The 23504-nt window shown below is 43.2% G+C and overlaps 1 protein-coding gene across 6 annotated transcripts in view; it reads left to right on the forward strand.

Moving 5' to 3' along the window:
- Window positions 1-23504, forward strand: part of LOC126292294 (uncharacterized) — a 225027-nt gene that overhangs the window by 123927 nt on the left and 77596 nt on the right. For 2 of the 6 annotated variants that reach the window (XR_007552083.1, XM_049986212.1), the window contains exon 1: window positions 11250-11531. The exons of 3 other annotated variants lie outside the window; for them this stretch is intronic. Coding sequence is in view for 1 of the 3 variants with exons in the window: in XM_049986212.1 (XP_049842169.1) it covers window positions 11361-11531 (171 nt within the window). In the remaining 2 variants the exon portion in view is untranslated. Of the gene's footprint in view, window positions 1-11249; window positions 11532-23504 lie in introns of those variants that run through there. One more of the 6 variants, XR_007552086.1, reaches the window with a different exon arrangement.

Here is a 23504-nt window from a genome sequence, read left to right on the forward strand (position 1 = left end):
TAATGCCCGCGGTGGAGCCAGTGTGTCTTGGACGATCCACTCCACGAGACACCGTTCATCGGGTCTACGTCATACAGGCAAATGACCGTCACCTGTGTGCAGCCAGTAACAGATTTCATTGCTGAAGACCACGGTGCTCCATTACATGCTACAAGTAACCCTCTGACGGTATCAGTCAATCCGCTCACGCCTATGTTGTGGCGTGAGTGGAAGACAGCCTACAGGTGTGCGTGCCCGTAATCCCACTGCTAATAACCACTTTACAGTAGTTAGACATGTCCGCACTCACAATGGCCGTTGCTGGCCTTAGAGTATGACGATCCTGGCAGGCGTCTTTGCTCCATGGACGCACAGAACTTCGTTTATGAGTGTGAGGATGTTCACATGACCACTAATACCAGCATCATTGCACAATAGACGAAGCACATCCAACTCTCCGAGAGGACCACCCCGCCGCTCAAGAAGGCCAGCCTTCAATCCTTTTCAAAATCTCCCAGATTTCTGTAGTAAACACGAGTGCGTCTCTGCCGCGTGTTTGCCTGCTTGTTTCTTGCTTCACACGTTTGCACCACACAGATCCTTCCGGATGTGAGCATTTTCTATTAAAGGGTAGACAAAGATGGTCCTGAAACGCCCGCTAAATAACGATGGGCTAACAGGTAACTAGCATTGTGGAAAGAGCCAAGGGAGTATCGGTCGGATTCATTTCACAATTGTATTTTATTGTCATTTAGTTCACGAATTCACTTTTGAAAGAATTAAATTTGCTTCGCGGCTGAAGGCCTCCAAACAGATGCTTCAGAATAAGTTCAATTTTGAAAATACATTCACACAATTAAATTTATTTTAAATGTATTTTTAGTGGTGTACATAGGTACTACACTATTGGCCATTAAAATTGCTGCACCACGTAGTTGACGTGCTACAGACTAGAAATTTAACCGACAGGAAGAAGATGCTGTGATATTCAAATGATTAGCTTTTCAGAGGATCCACACAAGGTTGGCGCCGGTGGCAACACCTACGACGTGCTGACATGAGGAAAGTTCCCAACCGATTTCTCATACATAAACGGCAGTAGACCAGCGTTGCCTGCTGAAACGTCGTTGTGATGCCTCGTGTAAGAAGGAGAAATGCGTACCATCACGCATCCGACTTTGATAAAGGTCGGATTGTAGCCTATCGCGATTGCGGTTTATCGTATGGCGACATTGCTGCTCGCGTTGGTCGAGATCCAATGACTGCTAGCAGACTATGGAATCGGAGGGTTCAGGAGAATAATACGGAACGCCGTGCTGGATCCCAACGGCCTCGTATCACTAGCATCTTATCCGCTTGGCTGTAACGGATCGTGCAGCCACGTCTCGATCCCTGAGTGAACAGATGGGAACGTTTGCAAGACAACAACCATCTGCACGAACAGTTCGACAACGTTTGTAGCAGCATGGACTATCAGCTCGGAGACCATGGCTGTTGTTACCCTCGACGCTGCATCACAGACAGGAGAGCCTGCGATGGTGTACTGGACGACGAACATGGGTGCACGAATGGCAATATGTCTTTTTTAGCATGAATTTAGGTTCTGTTTACAGCATCATGATGGTCGCATCCGTGTTTGGCGACATCGCGGTCAACGCACATTGGAAGCGTGTATTCGTCATCGCCATACTGGTGTATCACCTGGCGTGATGGTATAGGATGCCGTTGGTTACACGTCTCGGTCACCTTTTGTTCGCATTGAGGGCACTTTGAACAGTGGACGTTACATTTCACATGCCTTACGACCCATGGCTCTACCCTTGATTCGATCCCTGAGACCGAGCGAGGTGGCGCAGTGGTTAGCACACTGGACTCGCATTCGGGAGGACGACGGTTCAATCCCGTCTCCGGCCATCCTGATTTAGGTTTACCGTGATTTCCGTAAATCGTTTCAGGCAAATGCCGGGATGGTTGCTTTGAAAGGGCACGGCCGATTTCCTTCCCAATCCTTCCCTAACCCGAGCTTTCGCTCCGTCTCTAATGACCTCGTTGTCGACGGGACGTTAAACACTAACCACCACCACCACCGACCCCTGAGAAACCTTAAATTTCAGCAGGATAACGCACTACCGCATGTTGCAGGTCCTGCACGGGCCTTTCTGGATACAGAAAATGTTCGACTGCACATTCTCCAAATCTCTCCCCAATTGAAAACGTGTGGTCAGTGGTGGCCGAGCAACTGGCTCTTCACAATACGCCAGTCACTACTCTTGATGAACTGTGGTATCGTGTTGAAGCTGCATGGGCAGCTGTACCTGTATACGCCATCCAAGCTCTGTTTGACTCAATGCCCAGGCGTATAAAGGCCGTTATTACGGCCACAGGTGGTTGTTCTGGCTACTGATTTCTCAGGATCCATGCACTCAAATTGCGTGAAAATGTAATCTCATATCAGTTCTAGTATAATATATTTGTCCAATGAATACCTGTTTATCAACCGCATTTCTTCTTTGTGTAGAAATTTTAACGGGCAGTAGTGTACTATGATGATTGCTGAAGACAGAAGGCCACAATTTTTTAATATGCTAACAGGGCTGATGGCCCACAAGGTGCACAGAAAGAGATAAACAAACGTAATAAGATGAGTAAAAGCTGCAAAGCTAAATTATGCAAATTAAGGTTCAAAATGGCTCTAAGCACTATGGGACTTAACATCTGAGGTCATCAGTCCCGTAGAACTTAGAACTACTTAAACCTAACTAGACTAAGAACATCGCAGACAGCCATGGCCGAGGCAGGATTCGAACCTGCGACTAGACTGAAGCCCCTAGAACCACGCGGCCACATTGGCCTGCGCAAATTAAGAAAATATATATTGCAACAATCGGTAAAACAATACATTCAGTTTAAAAATTTCCTTTTTCCAAGACCAATGGTGGAAGGCCCACAATAGATAGTAAAATCTTTCGTAGGAAATTAGAATAACCTTTCAAGAGAAGAAGATGATAGTGTTTGGGCTTGAAGGAAACTCTGAGAACATGTTTCCAGGGTCTGAAGGGCCACAACTAACCTTGCCAAATTAAAATATAAAATAGTTAAATTATAACAACATTAACACTGCCAAAAGGATAATTAAGAGAACGGCAGTCAGGAGTCTCCAGTGGATCGGTCTGCTCTCATTCACTTAGGCGAGACCGGTGGTGAGTCCAACTACACTTAATTCGTGCTAATCCAACTAAGGGACAGTCACGGACCTACCGACCAACCGCTTGCTTGCCACGACGGAGTACACAAGAATTCAAGCACCCCCCCCCCCCCCTCCCATCTCCAAAAAAATTACAAGTATCACTATCCCCAGACAAACGCGTATGTGAACTGAGCTGCCAAAACTACACACCATCTTTGGCAGGAACAACAGGTGAGCAAAAGACACTGCCTGAAAACTACGTTAGCGGCCTGGGCATGTAACGAGAACAGTAACGGTCACATGGCAGAAAATTCCACTGATTCACTTGACTACGGGTAAATTAATTTCATCAATTCCACTTGACGGCCGCTATCTCGAACACTTCACTCGTGGTTGCTCACAGGAAAACCTCCACAACGGCAACGCCGGAACCGACAACGTAATGCTCAGAACCACGATGCTCGTACCGGTCGGACAGCTCGAGACAGACTCAGACGCTGCGCAGAGACCGCCACCGGCCCAGTCGACTATCCCGCACGGAGATGTCCTCGGACCAACCGACCGGCCAACAGTCCACCAAAAGTCAGGACAGCCGTGACCCTTTCGTGGCTTTTACTCATTTTTTATAATTTATTAAGGTATCTCAGCTGTTACAGAGTGTTATTTGAGTCAAAATTACAAGTATGCCTTTGAATAATTTTTAACTTGAACCATTTTCTCCACACAAAAAAGTGGGAATCATACGTCCCACTGATCATTTCTGGAACCGATTTTCTTCACAATGAAGTTACTACAAATTAGTGTAAAATTTATGAACAAGGCTTATTTGCACCAGTGTTTATCATTAATGTACTGGAAATTAAATGTAACTCATTTTTGCCAATATGCAAACATGTGGTATACTTTATTATTTTCAACCAAAAATACATTTTGCTACTTAGTGACTATTACTTACATTGCGTGAAATTTTGGAAAGCAAGGTGAAATACAAAGCGGCACAGTACAGGATGAACAAACATATTTTGTTCGTTTTTCAGTGTCTTTTGTGCTGCAAAACCTACACCGCCCCCTGGTCTTTTGCTACTTGGGAATATGAGACCCGACATTCATAAGGCTTAACTTCTTGTGGCACTGCAGCGACACATCTTTTGCTAGAACAGAGAGCAGGTGATGTTCCCTCCTTCATTCTTGATAAAAATCCATTTATCAACTGCCTTGCTTGTCTCATTCGAAATGACAGCTGGTTTGCGTTTCGTCTTGACAGTCGAAATAGTACACAAAAGTTGACAATGGCTAAGTCAACAAAAAAATAAAATAGTCGGTGCCAGAAAAAAGCTGTTTCTCTGAAGTCTTACAACATCCTAACATAAAGGGACTATAGGGTCACTCAATGGTTACTGGGACACATGTGGCCCGCTAATTATAACTACGCTAAAAATATTTTAGAAGTAAAATACGTTTTAGAAAGTGTAGTTGCCATTTGTAAATATCTAAAAAAATTGAAAATAGCAAAAATACTTACTTCAGACATTTTTAGTAGTCAGAATACGCCAAAAACTATCTCGAGACACAAAAAGTTGAAGTTTTGGCGCGGAAACTCACGCGACAACGCACTGAAACAGTCACAGCCTTCTATATACTGAGAATTACAGTGCCTCGCTTTTTTTTCGGAGTTCAGAAGAACTGCCAACAGATGGCAGGACTGAGCAGAAGTATGCAACTCGCTTCCCAGTGTTTCAAACAAGGCCCAAAATTAGTGGGACATATGTGTCCCAGAAACCGCGAAAGGGTTAAGTGATGCGTGGCGGCAACGGTGGGGCGAGCGATGTCCACGCAGGGCTCAGTGCCGCTGCAGGCCGGCCACTGGCTGGCCCGGCTGCGCTCCAGGCGCGTTGCAACTGACTGCCAGGGCCCAACTCACGACAAGAACTGCCGCCGTGGACTCTCCTCCTCGCACGTTCCGACTCACTCCACGACAGATGGGAACCGGAAAGTCATGGCAGCCGAGCAAAATCCTATCACAGGGGATATATCGATACGGGCTACTAGCGCCGATGACGGTCGGGCAAAACAGCAACTCAGGGTGTAAAATACCAAATGGTTCGATGGCGAGCTATGCACGGCTCAGTCGCCACTACACTCTCTGTTGTTGGAAGATGCTGAAATCGTTATTCATACATCTACTGTCCACCGTTAAAATCGATGTCGTCTCGCATATGCGGATGACTTTGTTGTGATGGCAGATTCGATTGAAAGTTTGCAAAGTAATGTTTCAGAGCTAGATTAGAAATGTGAGGACTATGGTATGAAGATTAGCATCTCCAAAACGAAAGTAATGTCAGTGAGAAAGAGATATAAACGGATTGAGTGCCAAATAGGAGGAACAAAGTTAGAACAGGTACCACAAGAAAGGTCCAAAATTAATTATGATTGTAGTGTTGCTCACGCTCCTAAATATTGCATTTTCGAGCAACAACAAAGTTATATTATGTGGCAGGTATCATTAGAGCACAGTTAATAAAGTCGTTTCTTGAAATAATGGATAAACTAGGCACTCATCTTTTCGTGTTTCCCACGCTGGTCTCGCTGCCAAATCATGGCTCAATCGTCGAAAATCTAGGTAGTGATGATTCCAAGCTCGGATGCGAAGAGGCCTAGGTGTTATTCTGCGATATTCAAAAGCTTTATAGATGTGTTTCATAAGACATTCTTGAAGATTAAACTTTTGCGAGCTAGGACAATGGTGATGTTTAGAAATAATCAGCACTCCGAATTTAAGTTACACTTCTTTTTTTTTATCACTTTTGTTGCAATATCACGTAACTCATTCCGAAACATCATTTCACAAAATAAAACATACTTGAAAATATCTCCCTCAGTGTTAAAGTTCACATTTCATAAACTGACTACAATTTGCGTCTTTTCAACATGACGACCAAAGCTTGACTCTCTAATAACCGCTTACGCGCCCAAAAATCAGAGTTACAAGTATGTCGAAGATCATAGTGACAAAAGAAAGAATACACATAAGAATAATATCATTGCAATATATAAATATCGATGTATCGAAGTACCTCTACATTAATGAAATCAAATCTGAATATTGTCACAGAAATATGTTAACTATTTTACAGAGTCACAGTAGAATATTGCTGGTATCGAGAGGTTGAGATGAGGTGCCGTAATGGTTACGTAATTCAACTACCATTACAAGGTGGACGGTTTCAAGTACTTAGGATGGCAACATAGCGAAACAACTTTGTTGTATGGGAGCGAAACCTGGGTAGATTCAGGTTACCTTATCAACAAGGTTGAGAATACGGATATGAAAGTAGGTAGGGTGATTGCAGGTACTAGTAGATGGGAACAATGGCAGGAAGGTGTCCACAATGAGGAAATCAAAGAAAAACTGTGAATGAGCTGTATAGATGTAGCAGTCAGGGTGAACAGGCTTAGATAGCGAGGCCATGTTACACGCATGGCAGAAGCAAGGTTACCCAAGAGACTCATGGGTTCAGCAGTAGAGGGTAGGAGGAGTCGGGGTAGACCAAGGAGAAGGTACCTGGATTCGGTTAAGAATGATTTTGAAGTAATAGGCTTAACATCAGAAGAGGCACCAATGTTAGCACTGAATAGGGGATCAGGGAGGAATTTTATAAGGGGGACTATGCTCCAGACTGAACGCTGAAAGGCATAATCAGTCTTAAATGACGATGATGATGGTGTATATCCAGTCGTGCTGTACACTTCACACTGGTTTCATGACTGCTGTATGCCCCCTTCAACGTGTTGCTGTTAGAATGGTCATCCGTGTATCTAGGTGTTGCGAAGTGCCTGTTTGTCATCTGAACAGTGACCGTAAGACATCCTGGAACGAGTGTGTGATCATAGCGCTGTTGGGTCAGACTGCAGCTGGAGTGCTGCAGCGGGTGCGACGCCACAGCGGGACAGGGAGCGGCCACAGAACTGGAGCAGACTGGCTGGAGCGTCGCAGCAACAGTTCCAGCTGCAGGCGCCGTCGTTAAAACTGCCCGCATCTCGCGGAACTGCCGCTACCGCTGTAAAAACGATATTAAAGCCGTGCAGGAAGCCATAGCCGTGCGGTGCCTACTTTAACGGCCCCGAGTCACCCGCTTAGAGTCTCGAAATGTCTCGTGTTACGAACTCGAGGGAGACGCAAAAACTTTAATTTGTAATAGATGGCCTAGATTTTCGTACGATTATCCTATGTTACGCTCCAGTTACATACGTATTTTCATTGCCCGCTAAAATACCGGATGATCAGAAAGTCAGTAAAAATTTGAAAACTAAATAAATCACGGAATAATGTAGATTGAGAGGTACAAATTGACACACATGCTCGGAATGACATGGGGTTTTATTAGAACCAAAAAATATAAAAGTTCAAAAAAGTCCGACAGATGGCGCTTCATCTGATCAGAATAGCAATAATTAGCATAACAAAGTAAGACAAAGCAAAGATGATGTTCTTTACAGGAAATGCTCAATTTGTCCACCATCATTTCTCAACAATAGCTGTAGTCGAGGAATAATGTTGTGAACAGCACTGTAAAGCATGTCCGGAGTTATGGTGAGGCATTGCCGTCGGATGTTGTCTTTCAGTATCCCTAGAGATGTCGGTCGATCACGATAAAACTTGCGACTTCAGGTAACCCCAAAGTTAATAACGGCACGGACTGAGGCCTGGGGACCTAGGAGGCCAAGCATGACGAAAGTGGTGGCTGAGCACACGATCATCACCAAAGGACGAGCAAGAGATCTTTCATGCGTCTAGCAACATGGGGTGGAGCTCCATCCTCCATAAGCATCGTACGTTCCAGCAGGTGTTTACCAGCCAGGCTGGGGATGATGTGATTCTGTAAGATACCGGCGTACCTCTCACCCGTCACGGAAGCAGTTACAAAACCAGAGTCACGCATTTCGTCGAAGAGAAAAGGCCTGATAACGGTAGATGTGGTAGATCCAACCCGTACCGTGACTTTCTCGTAGTGTAATGGAGTTCCCACGACAGTTCTAGGATTTTCGGTAGCCCAAAATCTGCAGTTGTGGGCGCTGACAGACCCTCGGAGCGTGAAATGAGCTTCGTTGGTCCACAACACGTTACTCAACCGATCGTCATCTTCCGCCATCTTTTGAAAAGCCCACACCGCAAATGCCCTCCGCTTCGCTAAATTGACAGGTAACAGTTCATGATGCCAATGGATTTTGTACGGATAGCATCGGAGGGTACGCCTAAGTGCCAACCAAACAGTAGTGTATGGAATGCCGGTGGGACGTGCGACTGCACGAGCACTGACTTCCCCGTGCATAGACGAACCCGCTACAGTCTCCATTTCTTCCTGAACTGTCTCAGCACCATTACGGCTTGTGCTCGGTCGGCCACTACGGGGTCTATCGTCTAAACAACCCGTGGCTTCGATCTTCGAAATCATTCTCGCCGCAACTGCATTTGTCAACAGACCTTTACCCGTTCGAATTCCCTTCCTATGGCGATAGGATCGTAACGCTGAACTAGCACATTCCCCATTCTGATAATACAACTTCACTAAAATAACCTTTTCAGGTAACGTCAACATGCTGTGACTGCTGGCGCATCTGATTCTCTCTCTCTCTTTTTTTTCCTTTATTGTGATTTCATTCCCCTGCCCCATATGGGCAGGGGAGGGCTGTCAGTGGCACAATCCGCCGCTCTTCAGCCGAGTGACACTACAACTAAAACAAGGATAAAATGGTACATACATAAGGAGATAAAAAGGGGAACATAAAACAGTAAGGGGAGAAAATGGAGGTAAAATATACACTGACGTGGAGACGTTCATGGGGGACAGTTAAAAAAAGGCACCAGAAAGTTAAAAAAACACAATTGGCCATTCTTAAAACACAGAGAGGACACTGAATGCGCAGGCACAGGTTAAAAGTCGGCCACAGTAGTAAAAACACTCCTGAACAACTCACTTAAAACCTACTTTGAGCACACACGACGAACAATAAAACTGCCTGGTGGGACCTGCCGAGGGAAAAGGTCAGAGAGTATGGAAAAGGAGGGGAGAGCAAGGGGCAGCTGGGGAAGCGGCGGGATGAAGAGAGGAGGGGCATCAGTGGGTACAGGAAGAGGTAGGAGACACGTGGGGTGGGGGAGGAAGAGGGAAGACAGGGCAGGAGGGAGCGCAGAGACACTGAAAGGTGGCACAAGAGAGGGAGGGGGAGTAGGAGGGGGAAGCCGCTCAGGAGGAGGGAGGGGGAAGAAAGGGAGCCCAGAGGAGGAGGCAGGAAGAAGGGGTTAGAGTTGGTAGGAAGGGTAGATGTCAGGGCGAAGCTCATCGTCCGGGAGGGATTGACGGTGGAAGTTGTGTTGGGAAAGGAGATAGATGGTGTGGAGATGGAGAGAGAGTGGGACACAACAGTAAAGGCGCACCAACTGGTTGGGGCTTGAGAGGATGGGAGAAACCAGGGGGTGAGGGGATTCTCTCATTACAGCTTCTTTTATACACGATTTTCATGCGCAGTCACTGACGTTTCGCTGTCCAACGCCACTTGTCGGACATTTTGTGAACTTTTTTTCGTTCTAATAAAACCCCATGTCATTCCAAGCATGTGTGTCAATTTTTACCTCTCTCTCTACATTATTCTGTGGTTTATTAATTTTCAAATTTATAGTGACTTTTTGATCACCCGGTACAACCGAGAGCTGTTATCAATGTCAACTGTATGTGTTGTGTACATAGTTCCGCGTAGTCAACGTGTACACAACTTTCCCACTAGAGCGTGCCCCGGTAAGCATAACAGCGTAGGCGAGCGCTCGTCCGTCTCTGCTCTACGGGATGGTGCTGCCATAAAGACGGACAAAATTCTGCTTCCGCCGAACCGCGTATTAATATGTAACGCAGCCAATGAGATTGCTGCTAACGTAGAAGCTTTTCTCCTCGCGGATCACACCCGCGCAGTGATACCTGAACGCGCGAGGTACAGTATTATAACGAGTGTACAGACCTCCGATTAGCCAGTCTGCATTAGTCTGTAGTCAAGTTTCAGTCTGCGCCTAATACGACTATAATAGCCATGAAGATAAATGTATAGACACTTTTTCAAGTATCATAGATATGTGAGAATAAGACTAACGTACCAAGACCAGAGGAACTTCAGATTGTCAATTGTAAAGAGCATCCAGAATCAAGTTACGTAATATCTATGATTTTTATTATTTTAATAAATGTGTGTGAAAATTAATCAAGTTCTGTTTAAAGTTGGTCACCGTCAATCTGCTACTCTAAGCGTGCAAGTGGCATTTCTATCGTCTGACGGAACGTCAGAAGATAAACACGCCACGATAAGACCACGAGACATATTGCTGACACTCGCCTACTTCGTTAGAGCGACAAGTCAAATAATCTGATGGTGTGTGTACCGAAGGTCTTACAGTACGCACACTACAGTATGCTTTACCGTGTTAGACATGGTAAAGTGTTGTGTTTTAGCCGGTTCATATTTCCAACAATAAGCAGCTTTCACTTGGTTAATACTGGGCAGAAATCAAACCTCCGTTTGGATTGGACTTCCTTAACTGTTGTGCAAAAAGGTGTGCAGTATACTGATGCATCCATTTTCAATAAGCCGCCACTCGAATTCAAAACTCTTAGCAGTAATCCACGAGCTTTCAAATCGAAACTGCAGAATTTCCTCATGGGTCCATCCTCCACTCCTGTAGGTCTCTTACACTACATTGCAGTGTTGTTATACTTGTTTAAGACGACGGCACGCCTCATGCTTTACGCTCTCTAGACTGAAGCACGCGCTTTCCGGCCACTTGCCGCAACTCGTTAGGACCCTCGTTCAAAGTCGTAGGCTATCGAATAGCCGGCTATGCGCAGTACGACGGAAACCGTATCGTGTGACGCAGCGTTAAGGCCTGTTACAGAATCGCGGCCGTGACGCAGACACTGGCTGGGCCGTACACAGCCCGGAGGAAATGCATCCGTAGGCTTCCCCAACTATTACTACCGGCGCCTCTATTGCGTAATGCCGCAGATAAAAAGAAATGCGGCAACGGGAGAAGACGACGGAGGAGGAAAATGCTGGAGAGAGGGGAGGGCTGGGGGGGGGGGGGGTTTCAGGACAAAGGGGAAAGCAGATAGAGGCGAGCCGGTCGCGACTGCGCATAAAAAGGATTCGCGCAATGTCGCCGCGTCGACTATCGACTTGGCGAGTGCGTACCGGGTGGCCGAGCTGCGAGGACGACCTGTTGCGGGTGCCTCCACTGGCCTGCACTCCACACACTGTGCATCAGCGCCCAGCTGTGCGTCCCCCGGAGACAGCTCAACACATTATGACGCCTGCGGTGAGCGTGGTCAGTACAGCTACTGTGCATTTTATCATAGACTTGTAGGCCGCTGCTCCAGTATGTGGGGTCGAGCGATCTTCAGCGACGCATTCGTCCCTGCTCATTCTCAGCACCTTATTATGTATTTCTGTAAAGGAGAGCGTTGTTCCTTGCTTCCCCAGGGATCAGTGTTGGGGCCGCTCCTGTTCCTTATTTATATAAATGATATGCCCTCTAGCATTACGGGTAGCTCTAAAATATTTCTGTTTGCTGATGACACTAGCTTGGTAGTAAAGGATGTTGTGTGCAACATTGACTCGGTTTCAAGCAGTGACCTCAGTTCATGGCTTGTAGAAAATAAACTAACGTTAAATCACAGTAAGACTCAGTTTTTACAGTTTCTAACACACGATTCAACAAAACCTGACGTTTCAATCTCACAGAACGGCCATATGATTAGTGAAACTGAACAGTTCAAATTCTTAGGTGTTCAGATAGATAGTAAGCTGTCGTGAAAAGCCCACGTTCAGGATCTTGTTCAAAGACTTAATACTGCCATTTTCACTATTCGAACGGTATCGAAAGTGAGTGATACTTCGACACGTAAATTAGCCTACTTTGCTTATTTTCATTCACTTATGTCATGTGGTATTATGTTTTGGCGTAACTCTTCCCATCCTAGAAGGATATTTTTGGCTCAAAAACGGGCGGTTCGGGCAATAAGTGGTGTGAGTTCACGAACCTCTTGTCGACCTCTGTTCACAAGTGTGGGTGTTTTGACATTGGCCTCTCAATATGTATATACCTTATTGTCGTTTCTTGTTGCCAATATTAGTTTATTTAAAAAACTAAGCAGCTTTCAATCGGTTAATAGTAGGCAGAAATCAAACCTCCATTTGGGTCGGACTTCTTTAACTCGAGTGCAAAAAGGTGTGAAGTATACTGCTGCATCCATTTTCAATAAGCTGCCACTCGAATTCACATTGACTCGGTTTCAAGCAGTGACCTCAGTTCATGGCTTGTAGAAAATAAACTAACGTTATATCACAGCAAGACTCAGTTTTTACATTTTCTAACACACAATTCAACAAAACCTGAGGTTTTAATCTCACAGAACGGGCAGTAATCCACGCGCTTTCAAATCGAAACTGAAGAGTTTCCTCATGGGTCACTCCATCTATTCTGTCGAGGAGTTCCTTGAAAAATTAAACTGATTCTCATTATACTACTGATAGCGTTTGCTTAAACTTATGGACTGATTCTCTTTCAGGTTCGTGAACTGTTGTAAATCTGTAACAGTAGTTACATATCTGTAACAGTAGTTAAACGTATTTTCTTATATCTGTAACAGAACAGTAGTTAAACGTATTTTCTTATTTTAAGGGTGGTAGGACGTCAAACGGGCCGACTTGGAGCAGGAGAGGCATCACAGGACATTTTAATTTCCACTGTCTATACTTTCACAAATAACTTCCTACGACTTTGTCACCATCACCACGAAGGATTCAGGATTCACACTCATTTCAGTGGAAGTTCGAAAACATAACAAAATAATTTTTTTTTTACGTGTGAAATTTCATCATTTTTTTCACTTACTTATGGCTGCCTTTGTTGCTATAGGTACACTTTTCTTCATGAGTTAGAGAGATTCTTCGATGAATTTTGCACATCATATATACCATACTTACAAGTGTATTAAATTCTAGAATTTATTTAATTTATGAAAAAACGAATCAGCTGTTATATTTTAAACTTCATGTTTAGAAAAAACACAAATTTTGTATTTAATTACCTCAATATTTACCACAGTTTTTAATAGATGTGGAAAATTCTAGAGTTTCATACACCTTTAAGAATGGTTTGTATGCTGTACAAAATTCATCGAAGAATCTCTCTTCCTTATGAAGAAAAGTGTACCTATAACAACAAATGCTGCCATTAGTAAGTGGAAAAAAATGATGAAATATCGGATGTAAAGAAAATTATGTCGTTATGTTTTCGAACTTCCGCTGCTATGAGTGTGAATTCTGAATCCTCCGTGGTCATGCTGACAATGTTTTATGAATTTATTTGTACAAGTATAGGCAGTGGAAATTAAAATGTCGTGTGGTGACTCTCCTGCTCCAAGTCTGCCCGTTTCACGTCCTACCCCCCCCCCCCCCCCCCTTAACCGATACCATTCACTTTACAAGTGCTGCCGTCTATTTCTAGTAATTACCTTCCGAATGAAAGACTTGTACCAGTCCACTGAGCCACATAAAATTATTATTATTATTATTATTATTATTATTATTATTATTATTATTACAAAATGTATATACAGCCACATCGGTCGCACAAAATATTTTGTCAATTGACCATGGTTTCGATTGCAATAGGACATTCTCTATCAGAACAAAAGATTACATGAGTTACATGTAATCACACCATCCTCAGACGTTATTAGCCATGGTGTGATTACGTGTAACCCATGTAACTTTTTATTCTGATAGGGAATGCCCTAGTGCAATCCAAACCATAGTCAACTGACAAAAAAACTGAGCCACCGATGTGGCTGTATATCCATTCTGTAATTAAATAATGCACTGTTTCTGGATCTCAGCCAATAAAAATGTTTAAAATTTCATTATTACTATTATTATTATTATTATTATTATTATTATTTGCCCCGAGAACATGTAGGACCACGCAAAGCATTCTGCCTCATTCGAGCATTCTTTCTCATCTTCAACGATTCTCTCTCTCTCTCTCTCTCTCTCTCTCTCTCTCTCTCTCTCTCTCTCTCTCTCTCTCTCTCTCTTCTTTTCCCTTCATCATGGAGTCCCTTACGATCCCCTGCTCATTTTGTCCCTGGTTTCTTTGGGACTTCATTCTCTGACCAAACATCCCAGTTGTATAGTGATTCAAATTCTTCTGGGTATTATACCGCGTCATTGCTAAAAACTAACAATAATAAACTAAAACTGGTCATCAGTCGTGCCCTGAGGAAGGCCGCTGCAATTCGACCGAAACGTCGGTTTTTGTTTGTTATTGTTGTTAGTTTTTAGCAATGACGCGGCATAATACCCAGAAGAATTTTAATCACTATGACACCGGCCGCTGAAGCCTACGTTCTTATGTCCCACTTGTATATTTTGTCTCTGTGTACGTTTCTGGCTCTAACTTCTATTGGGTCGATTTGTGATTTTCTAGGTCAAGTCTGACTTGTGAGATCCATGGTGTTGTTGACCTGAGCCGTTGTATGTGTCACAATTCTGCTGATGAGTCTCGTTGGTGGTAGCATGCTGATGTGTCTGCAGAACTTTAACTTTCTGTATCTTACATCTGCTGCTATGTTTGATATCGCCTCTGTAGTTTTCCTAGAGTGTTCTATGTATCCTTCTTCTATCAGCTTTCGGCCGAGAATTCGTCTCACGATTATGGGTCCTTCTTTCAGTATGCTTCCCATACTGTTTTCGTGTGGGGTGTTAGTGTTTCTCTCGCATACAATATTTCGGACTTGATACCTGTTTTGTAGTGGCCGATCTTTGTTTGATTGGCCCTGTATTTCTTATTATACAGTTTCTTCGGAAATTCCCATTACTAACTTCTAGAAATTGTAGAGGAAAGTGAGTACATGAACCTTTGAATGGGAATTTGCGTCGGGAAACGCACCGTTTCTCTGCTGCAGCTGTCAGAAAACGTGTTTGCTATTCATGCGGGCAACAGGTTAGTCATGTTGTCGGGGGTGCTTACGTCGGATAAGCTGATACCAATTGATGTCTATCCCTCGTTTCCGACCTGGTTCAGGCCTCATTCACGGGTCTGTGAGTTTAGAACAACATGATTGAGTACATGTTTGCAGAATACACCGACATGATACTTCTGTATGTATGGTGAAGCTCGCGATAGTAGAAGAGCTGTTCGTCGCCTTTATCAAGATTGCTATCCGTAACGTCCACCTCCGTCATATACCTTTTTAGCCACAGTTAGCCAAAGGCTGCGATAAGGGCGTACCTTCAGCGTCAACAGGCGTGACTGTGGCGCTCCAAGGACACGTCGCACACCCGAATTGGAAGAAGTCGCACTGCTTCACGTTTCCTTTTTGTTTCTTTGGTTATTAACGTTAGCGACAGCCCCGGACGTAACGTTAGCGACAGCGCCGGACGGTGCACAAGTCCCACCCAATCACCCCCTCCACACCAATCCATATCCTAAACTCTGCCTATGGTGTGCCGCATGTTCCAACATCAAAGTTGTTCGTATCACAGATATGCCAGTCGTAACAAGGGAGAAAATCAGCAGTTAGTACGAAATTCAGTTTTTACGGTACCATTGTGAAAAGAATTAGAAATATGTTCATTAATAAGCGAGCTGAAAAATCATCAATAAGAAAGAAAAATAAAAATGGTATCCACACTGTCTTTTTTATTTCATCTCCACTATATCAAAAAATCTGATATTTGTTAAATGCAGTGAGCGCAAATTTCCGTCGCCTCGCGTAGTGTAAGAAATATTAATTGGTAGTATCACCAAGGATGCTGTCCATTATCTCGATTGTCTAAAGTCAATGTCGTGCATAAACAAGGCAAAGTCGATGTCTTGGTTTGTTTCTGATAATGTCATTAAGACTAAAGAATATAAGAGTGGGATAATGTAGAAATGCGTTTTGCAAGCAGTCAGATATTTATACAGTGACATTCTTCATTAATATTTGCCTGAGTAATGGGTGAATTTTTACTTGTGGACTCTTGTGACTGCTTGCTTATAGCAGACACGAGATTACTTTGAGTTCTTCTTCAGTGTTTGAGAGCTTTAGAGCTGCCTGTTGTTAAACATATGTACATAATTTCATCAGTGTCATTCCAACACATCTTATAGTACTTTAATGTCTGTTAGATATCAGTTTTGACAGCAGTTGGCCGCAACAGTCAATATTAGGTATATTGTGTATGAGAACTTTACTGAGAGAGCATATCTATGTTTCATTTTGGCAGTATTACACAAACTGCTAAGAACTACTAGCAGCACAACACTGCTAGTATGAACAACCGCGGTGAAACAAAAAACGACGAAAAAAAACACGACAGCGACGAGGACTACCAAAGATCGTATTGATAAGTGTGGAGGGGGTACATGGGCGGGGCTTGGGCAAACGTCTGGTACATGGGCGGGACTTGGTCAAACGTCTGGTACATGGGCAGGGCTTGGGCCTACGTCTGGTACATGGGCGGGGCTTGGGCAAACGTCTGGTACATGGGCGGGGCTTGGGCAAACGTCTGGTACATGGGCGGGGCTTGGGCAAACGTCTGGTACATGGGCGGGGCTTGGGCAAACGTCTGGTACATGGGTGGGGCTTGGGCAAACGTCTGGTACATGGGCGGGGCTTGGGCAAACGTCTGGTACATGGGCGGGGCTTGGGCAAACGTCTGGTACATGGGCGGGGATTGGGCAAACGTCTGGTACATGGGCGGGGCCTGGGCAAACGACTGGTACATGGGCGGCGCTTGGGCAAACGTCTGGTACATGGGTGGGGCTTGGGCAAACGTCTGGTACATGGGCGGGGCTTGGGCAAACGTCTGGTACATGGGCGGGGCTTGGGCAAACGTCTGGTACATGGGCGGGGCTTGGGCAAACGACTGGTACATGGGTGGGGCTTGGGCAAACGTCTGGTACATGGGCGGGGCTTGGGCAAACGTCTGGTACATGGGCGGGGATTGGGCAAACGTCTGGTACATGGGTGGGGCTTGGGCAAACGTCTGTTACATGGGTGGGGCTTGGGCAAACGTCTGGTACATGGGCGGGGCTTGGGCAAACGTCTGGTACATGGGTGGGGCTTGGGCAAACGTCTTGGGCTGTCGCTAACGTTTCCTTGTGCGGAACTGTAAAGCAAGTGATGTAGTTGGCCGCGCCCAATGACTCGTAAAAGAGGTTGCGTTACCAACACGTTTTCAAATGTTCGTAGCACGGAAACGGTACATTTTAGAACAAGGATTCCAATCCAGAATATTATCTACTCAGTCCCCTCTTCAAGTCGTGGAAGTTTGTAACGGGAATTTTGGAACATCCTATATAAGTCTTGCCTTCTTCTCCTTCTTTAGATTCGAAGATTTCACCTAGACATTTGAAAAGTGTAACTCTTTTTATGTTGCCGCATTTTGTATTTAATTATTCCGTGCTTAATTTTGAGTAGAAGAATTCAAACTTGAGGAACGAAATTTGCAGGGGAGCTTTTTCTGCGCACTCCCTTAGTATTTCTGTTTGTTTGGTTGCTGTTGCTACGTAACCGGAGAGCATGGTCCGGTCTTCTGCGACAGCTGCCGTCTCTGTCGGCGTCCCCCTAGTCGTGTTGGTTTCCAGTGTCCTTGGATTTTCAGTTCTTTTTCCCATTCTCTCATTACTTTGTTCAGGACTAGGTGGAACAATAGTGGAGTTAATCCGTCGCCTTGGTGTACTCCAGTTTTGATCATGAAGGGGTCAGAGACTTCACTCATGAATTTCACTTTCGATGTTGTGCCTTCCAATGTCTGATCAGTTGTAGTGTTTCTGAGCCGAGTCCTTGTTCTTCTAAGACGTTGAATTATTATTGCTAGTATTGTTATTATTATTGTTATTACAAAAACTACTCTGTAGTATTAAGGTATTTCCAAATGTGAAAACATGTTCGAAGACACAACATGGTCACGTACCGAGGAACAAATAATCCAGCCTTACATGCGTGTCTAAGATTCGAAATTACTTCACTGAATGTGCATTCCTTGACGCTAGCTATATTAAGTGCCTGGACCTACTGTCCAATAATAACATGAAAAGTTGTGCCGGACCGCGACTCGAACCCAAAAATTTCTCGTTTATCGTGAGGTTTCTTTTTTGCCCACTTCGGTCATCCGTCTTCGTGCACGCTCATAGCACCGACCCAAACATTCACATGTTATGCTGTCTACATCCTTACATCGTACTCCACTGAATTCATCAGCTAATGCTCTCATTACTTGGATTGCCGGAATAGGGAGAATAGGCTTGTAACATGTATAAGAGTGACTCTCGAAGTTTTCCCGGCGTATCGGATATTCCACAATATTTCGGGATTGCAGCCGGATCTCGTCGACTTCTTTCCACGATATTTCGGCTGACAACCGTACAGCCATCTTCAGGCGAGTGTTTGACACTGGAGATTGCTAGTGCATGCTCGTCTTGCGGCACTTTTACGTATAAATAAAGCGACATGCAGTAGCAATCTGCAGTGTCAAACACTCGCCTGAAGATGGCTGTAAGGTTGTCAGCCGAAATATCGTGGAAAGAAGTCGACGAGACCCGGCTGCAATCCCGAAATCTTGTGGGAAATGTATAAGAGTGTTTGAAAGAGCACACATTCTCGACTATCATCAGCTGTACTAATTTCTATCGAAATTTAAAAACGTTGCAATGAGAAAATCTTTGCAATCTTGTATTATTTAACAGTCTCTGCGCTAATTATTACTCTGCTACATAACAAGAATCAGTGAGTAAATTTAAACGAAGCGGAAACATGATCGAATACAAGTTACAAGTCACACTATTGGAAACTAACAAAAATTTTCATTTTTAATACGTGTTAAAAATATATCATTTGTGAGACGTGAGATTCAAAATGAAAAAAAATCGTAACTGAAGACACGTTTAAGGAAACCGTGATTTCTGGTGGTATAATGAATCGAAAATAGCGTCTAGATTTTTTTTTATTTGTGATGAGAGGTTTCTACATCAGTAGCACATAATATTCAGATTTAGCGCTGCGAGGTGCAGTTTGTAAGTGATAACACCGTTGAGAAACTGCAGCCTGCGGTACTAGAAGTAAAGGTTATGTGCTACTCATGTTGAAAAAGATCATCACTAATATAAAAAATAGTGATCCAGACGATATTTTTCATCCATTAAAATTAACAAAAAAGAATTAAGAAGCTATATGCGTAGTCAATGACCACTGCCTCATTTTGAACTAGGCCTAAGTTAGTCTTAAATAGACATACATTACACTACTTTACTTTACATCACTCATTTTCATTCTGTTTCATGTTCGTAACAATTTGATAATAGGTTTTAAATGTTAAGCACTTAAACATAGCACAAAGTTTTGTAGAATACGTTTTGAGTAGGAGTTTCGTTCTTAAACATTATACCAACAATTTCTTTCTTAATATTAATAACGTCTCAAAAAGACAGTTCAATATTGTAAACAATGTTAAAGTATTAAAATTTGATCATAAATATTAGACAAACTATATTTTCCCAAGAGCTTCAAATGAAAACCTGTATTATGATGAACCTGTCTCTAACTATTTACCGAGCGAGGTTGGCACACTGGACTCGCATTCGGGAGGTCGACATTTCGGACCGGCATCCAGCCACCCTGATTCACGTTTTCCGCGATTTCCCTAAATCGGTGCACATAGAGGACAGGATCGTCCCCTTGAAAAGGGCACGGCCCATTCCTCCGGCATCCTTGCCACAGTCCGAGCTTCTGCTCTAATGATCTCGATGTCGACGGGACGTTGAACCCAGTACTTCTTCCTTCATTTCCCCCTTTTCCCAAATATTCACACAACTCGAGAGTCTAGATGTCCCCCACAACTCCTATAAGATACTCATAAGAATATTTAACTTTGTTTTTCCGGTAGATGTTAGTACTACTGCCCTTATATTTCCATTTCCAGGTATAGAGAGTGAAATTTCTACATGCTGAAAAGAAGTAATTTCTAACATTAGATGTAGATGATTTTGAAACTAATTTTATCGAGGATAACACCCTCTAGCCAAAAGTACTACCTATTTATAATGTTAACTATTGTTTCAAATATTATGATAATTTTTTGTCCAAGATCTCTGTTGTAAAGATCATATAGACACTTGTCGTGACTACACAGAAACCGAGACACATGCGTATGCTTTCCCTGGATTATGACAGGTGTGAGGACAAAACGTGTGTGTGACATTAAATAACAGAGCAGCTCAGTTGCATTATAATACGCGGCAAATGTCTTTTCTCCTGCTCCTGCTCTCCCGTACTTCCGGTTACTTTCTTACCGTTCCACATATGCTCCTCCCTAAGGCACATTTTTTTGATTTTGCAGACTTAGAGTTTCCATTTGTTGGTTTTGCCTGTCACGTGTGCTTATTACAATGTTAGGTGTACTACAAATTAGTGACATTTTCACACGATGTTTTTGCGTTTTTAAGTAAAACATATTCAGAGGTCACTGTGTAAATTTATGAATAAATAGACGTTTTCAGTATTTATTAGCTGTACGGCGTTTACTATTCGTGGATGTACTCACCGAGACGCGTTTATTATCAGTTCTGGAAAAGCCACAACACTCTAACATTCTGCGTGGTGTCGGTTTGTTCTGTATCGTGTCTCCCTACCACTTTCGCGCAAACGACGCTCTGAGCGTGTTTTTTAGGGAAGTGACTAGTTTGAACCTGGGACCTGTTGCTGGTAAGGAGACGCCAGACCTCGTATGACGTGTAGAGTTCAGAAGAGTTCAGTGAGACTAGCGATGATATAACCAAATACTAAATGATCTCAGCGTCAGCTCCACTGCACTCCCTGTAAAACAATCTTAATACTAACTAAATTTAGTGGAAGGGGTTCAAGGCTTTCCTATTTTAGTTAGCTGGTAAAATAACGTCGAAAAAGCAGTTAAGTTTACCACTGGAAATTTTATTCTACTCACAAAAAATTGTTTATAAATTGCACTTGTGATAAAAGGAGATATTTTAATACAGGGTGGTAAAAACCAACTGCGTTCCACAAAAATGTGAACGAATATTCCCTGATTTGGTGTCCAAGTTCTACAATGTATCGAAGGATGAACTATGCCATATCACGTCTATAATCTAGGTTTAAATTAAGTTTCACAAAAGAGAAAACTATCAAAATGGTCTACAGTGACCCTCAGTTATCTTTAATTACTTATCTAACTTGTCGTAAGTTACAGTGGCTGATGTGGCTTCTCAATAACTATATAACAGAAAAATCAACGCGTTTCCGTTTTTTACTTCAAGTGGCAAATGTGAACGCCATGAGTTTTAATTAACGATCACCATTAGTATTACGCAAAAACGGAGTGTAACAGATGAGTCTTCTGCAGTTCTGAGTGAAGCTTTATGCGCTGTTATGTGGCATCCCATGCGTTCATTACCTTGTCGGTGTTCGTCAGGGGGCGGCGAACAGCACAGCTCCGCTCACCTCGCCGTCTCCGAAGCAACTCTCTTCTTAACTTCTCCTTCCTACAATTTACCGAAGTTGGTTTAGAAAAAAAAAACTATCTGCCTGTGTTTTCATCTGACCAATCAGGGTCTCAATGTTAACCTTAAGCTCCGCCTACAAAAATTCTGTCTATCCAATGAGAAACGTTATACTTTTCGTGGTGGGATAATGTTTTTAAAGTTTGCAACGGAAAAGAGACACTAAAAAGTCTCACGCTAAAACCTGCAGCTGGTGTGGTCCTTTTAGCGTTATCGTAAGATCTGTACTGTTTTTCTGGAGGGTTCTAGCTTTTAACATGGGCTGGTGGGCGGTCCTTGATGTAACAGAGACGCGAAAAAGTCTCACGCTAAAACTTGCAGCTGGAGTTGTCCTAGTGGTTAGCTGGCGACGTGGGTGTCCAGTCCGTCCCTTATCGTAGGGCCTTCTAGCTTAGCACGGTTCTGCTCTCGGCATCTGCTCTCGTTTATCCCCTCGGAAATTGCGTCTCACGGTGGGAAGGTATGACATGCATTTAGGCATTCTTGTGTTAGTCTGTGGTATTCTATTTGCTCACTCGTTACTCGTATTACTTTGGTTAATTTAATGTCACGATTTATTCGGAGCTATGTTACATACTACCGGATTTGCTTATCATGTCAGGTTTTTCATGGGAGCTGTTGGATTTTACACAAGTCTCAAAACTGATTCACTATTCACTGCAAAACTTACATCAATTGACAACCCTATTCCCTTACTTCAGGTCTTCGATAGTCTCTTATGTTATGACTTTATCTGAATTGTAAACTGTAAAAAGGAAAAATAAGTGCTATTAGTAAAATGTCGAAAGCTTCACATTCTGCAAAATACTATTTGTAATTACGTCGTTGTTTCAAATATGAAAAACTGGCGAGGTGTCAGTGGAGTTAGCACTCTGAGGATTCTGCAGAAATTTAATAATGTATACAGACAGCTCATCCATCTTTGTAATCGAGATTCTCGACGACCTTTGCCTGTTATCGATGCTGATACTGGCATGACATCGATCCCACGGATTCCACGACTTTCGAGAATGTTGTAATTTCAAGTTTGAAATCGGATAACAAATGATAAAAGAAAATCTTTTTCGTGTGATATAATTACCGCTTTAAAAATTTTCTATTTTTTGTTTACTTGTACTGTAAAGCATTGATTCTTTTCAAATCTCATGATTCTAGGTCAAGAAGAATTACCCTTTCGATGAGTCAGTTTGTTAGTATCTTAAAGTATGTGACATAAATGTACATTATCTTTTGATTTCATTGACTTAGAAGGTAAACTTTTCTGCACCGCCAGAGGACCACACACATTACTGTGCGACATAAATTTCAACTTGATATGTCTATTTGTTCCTGAGAAAAAGCGTTTTGGACAATCGGACAGATGGGTTGACGGACAACAAAGTGATCGTATAAGGGTTGCGCTTTCATCAATTGAGGTATGGCAAACAAAAAAACGATTACATACTCTAAGTATTTATAGACTCAACACTTTCGATACTTCAACAAAACAGCAAGAAGCGTCTGGTGACACTTTTCTTAATCTGATGTACGCCTGAGATAGAAAACACGAATACCAGATATTATAGAAGTTGTGTTTCTCGTAAGATTCTATGGAGAGCAATTCTCCATGTTATGTCGACTCCTTTGGGGTGACTTTTCTTGTGATCTATGGGTAGCAACTTGTTTGCTGTTTCTAACGTTAAAACTACATCTGCAAGTTTAATAAGTAATGCTCTGTGTTCAAAAATGAGTCTA

This window comes from Schistocerca gregaria, chromosome 9 (genome assembly GCF_023897955.1).
Source record: "Schistocerca gregaria isolate iqSchGreg1 chromosome 9, iqSchGreg1.2, whole genome shotgun sequence".
NCBI lineage: Eukaryota > Metazoa > Arthropoda > Insecta > Orthoptera > Acrididae > Schistocerca > Schistocerca gregaria.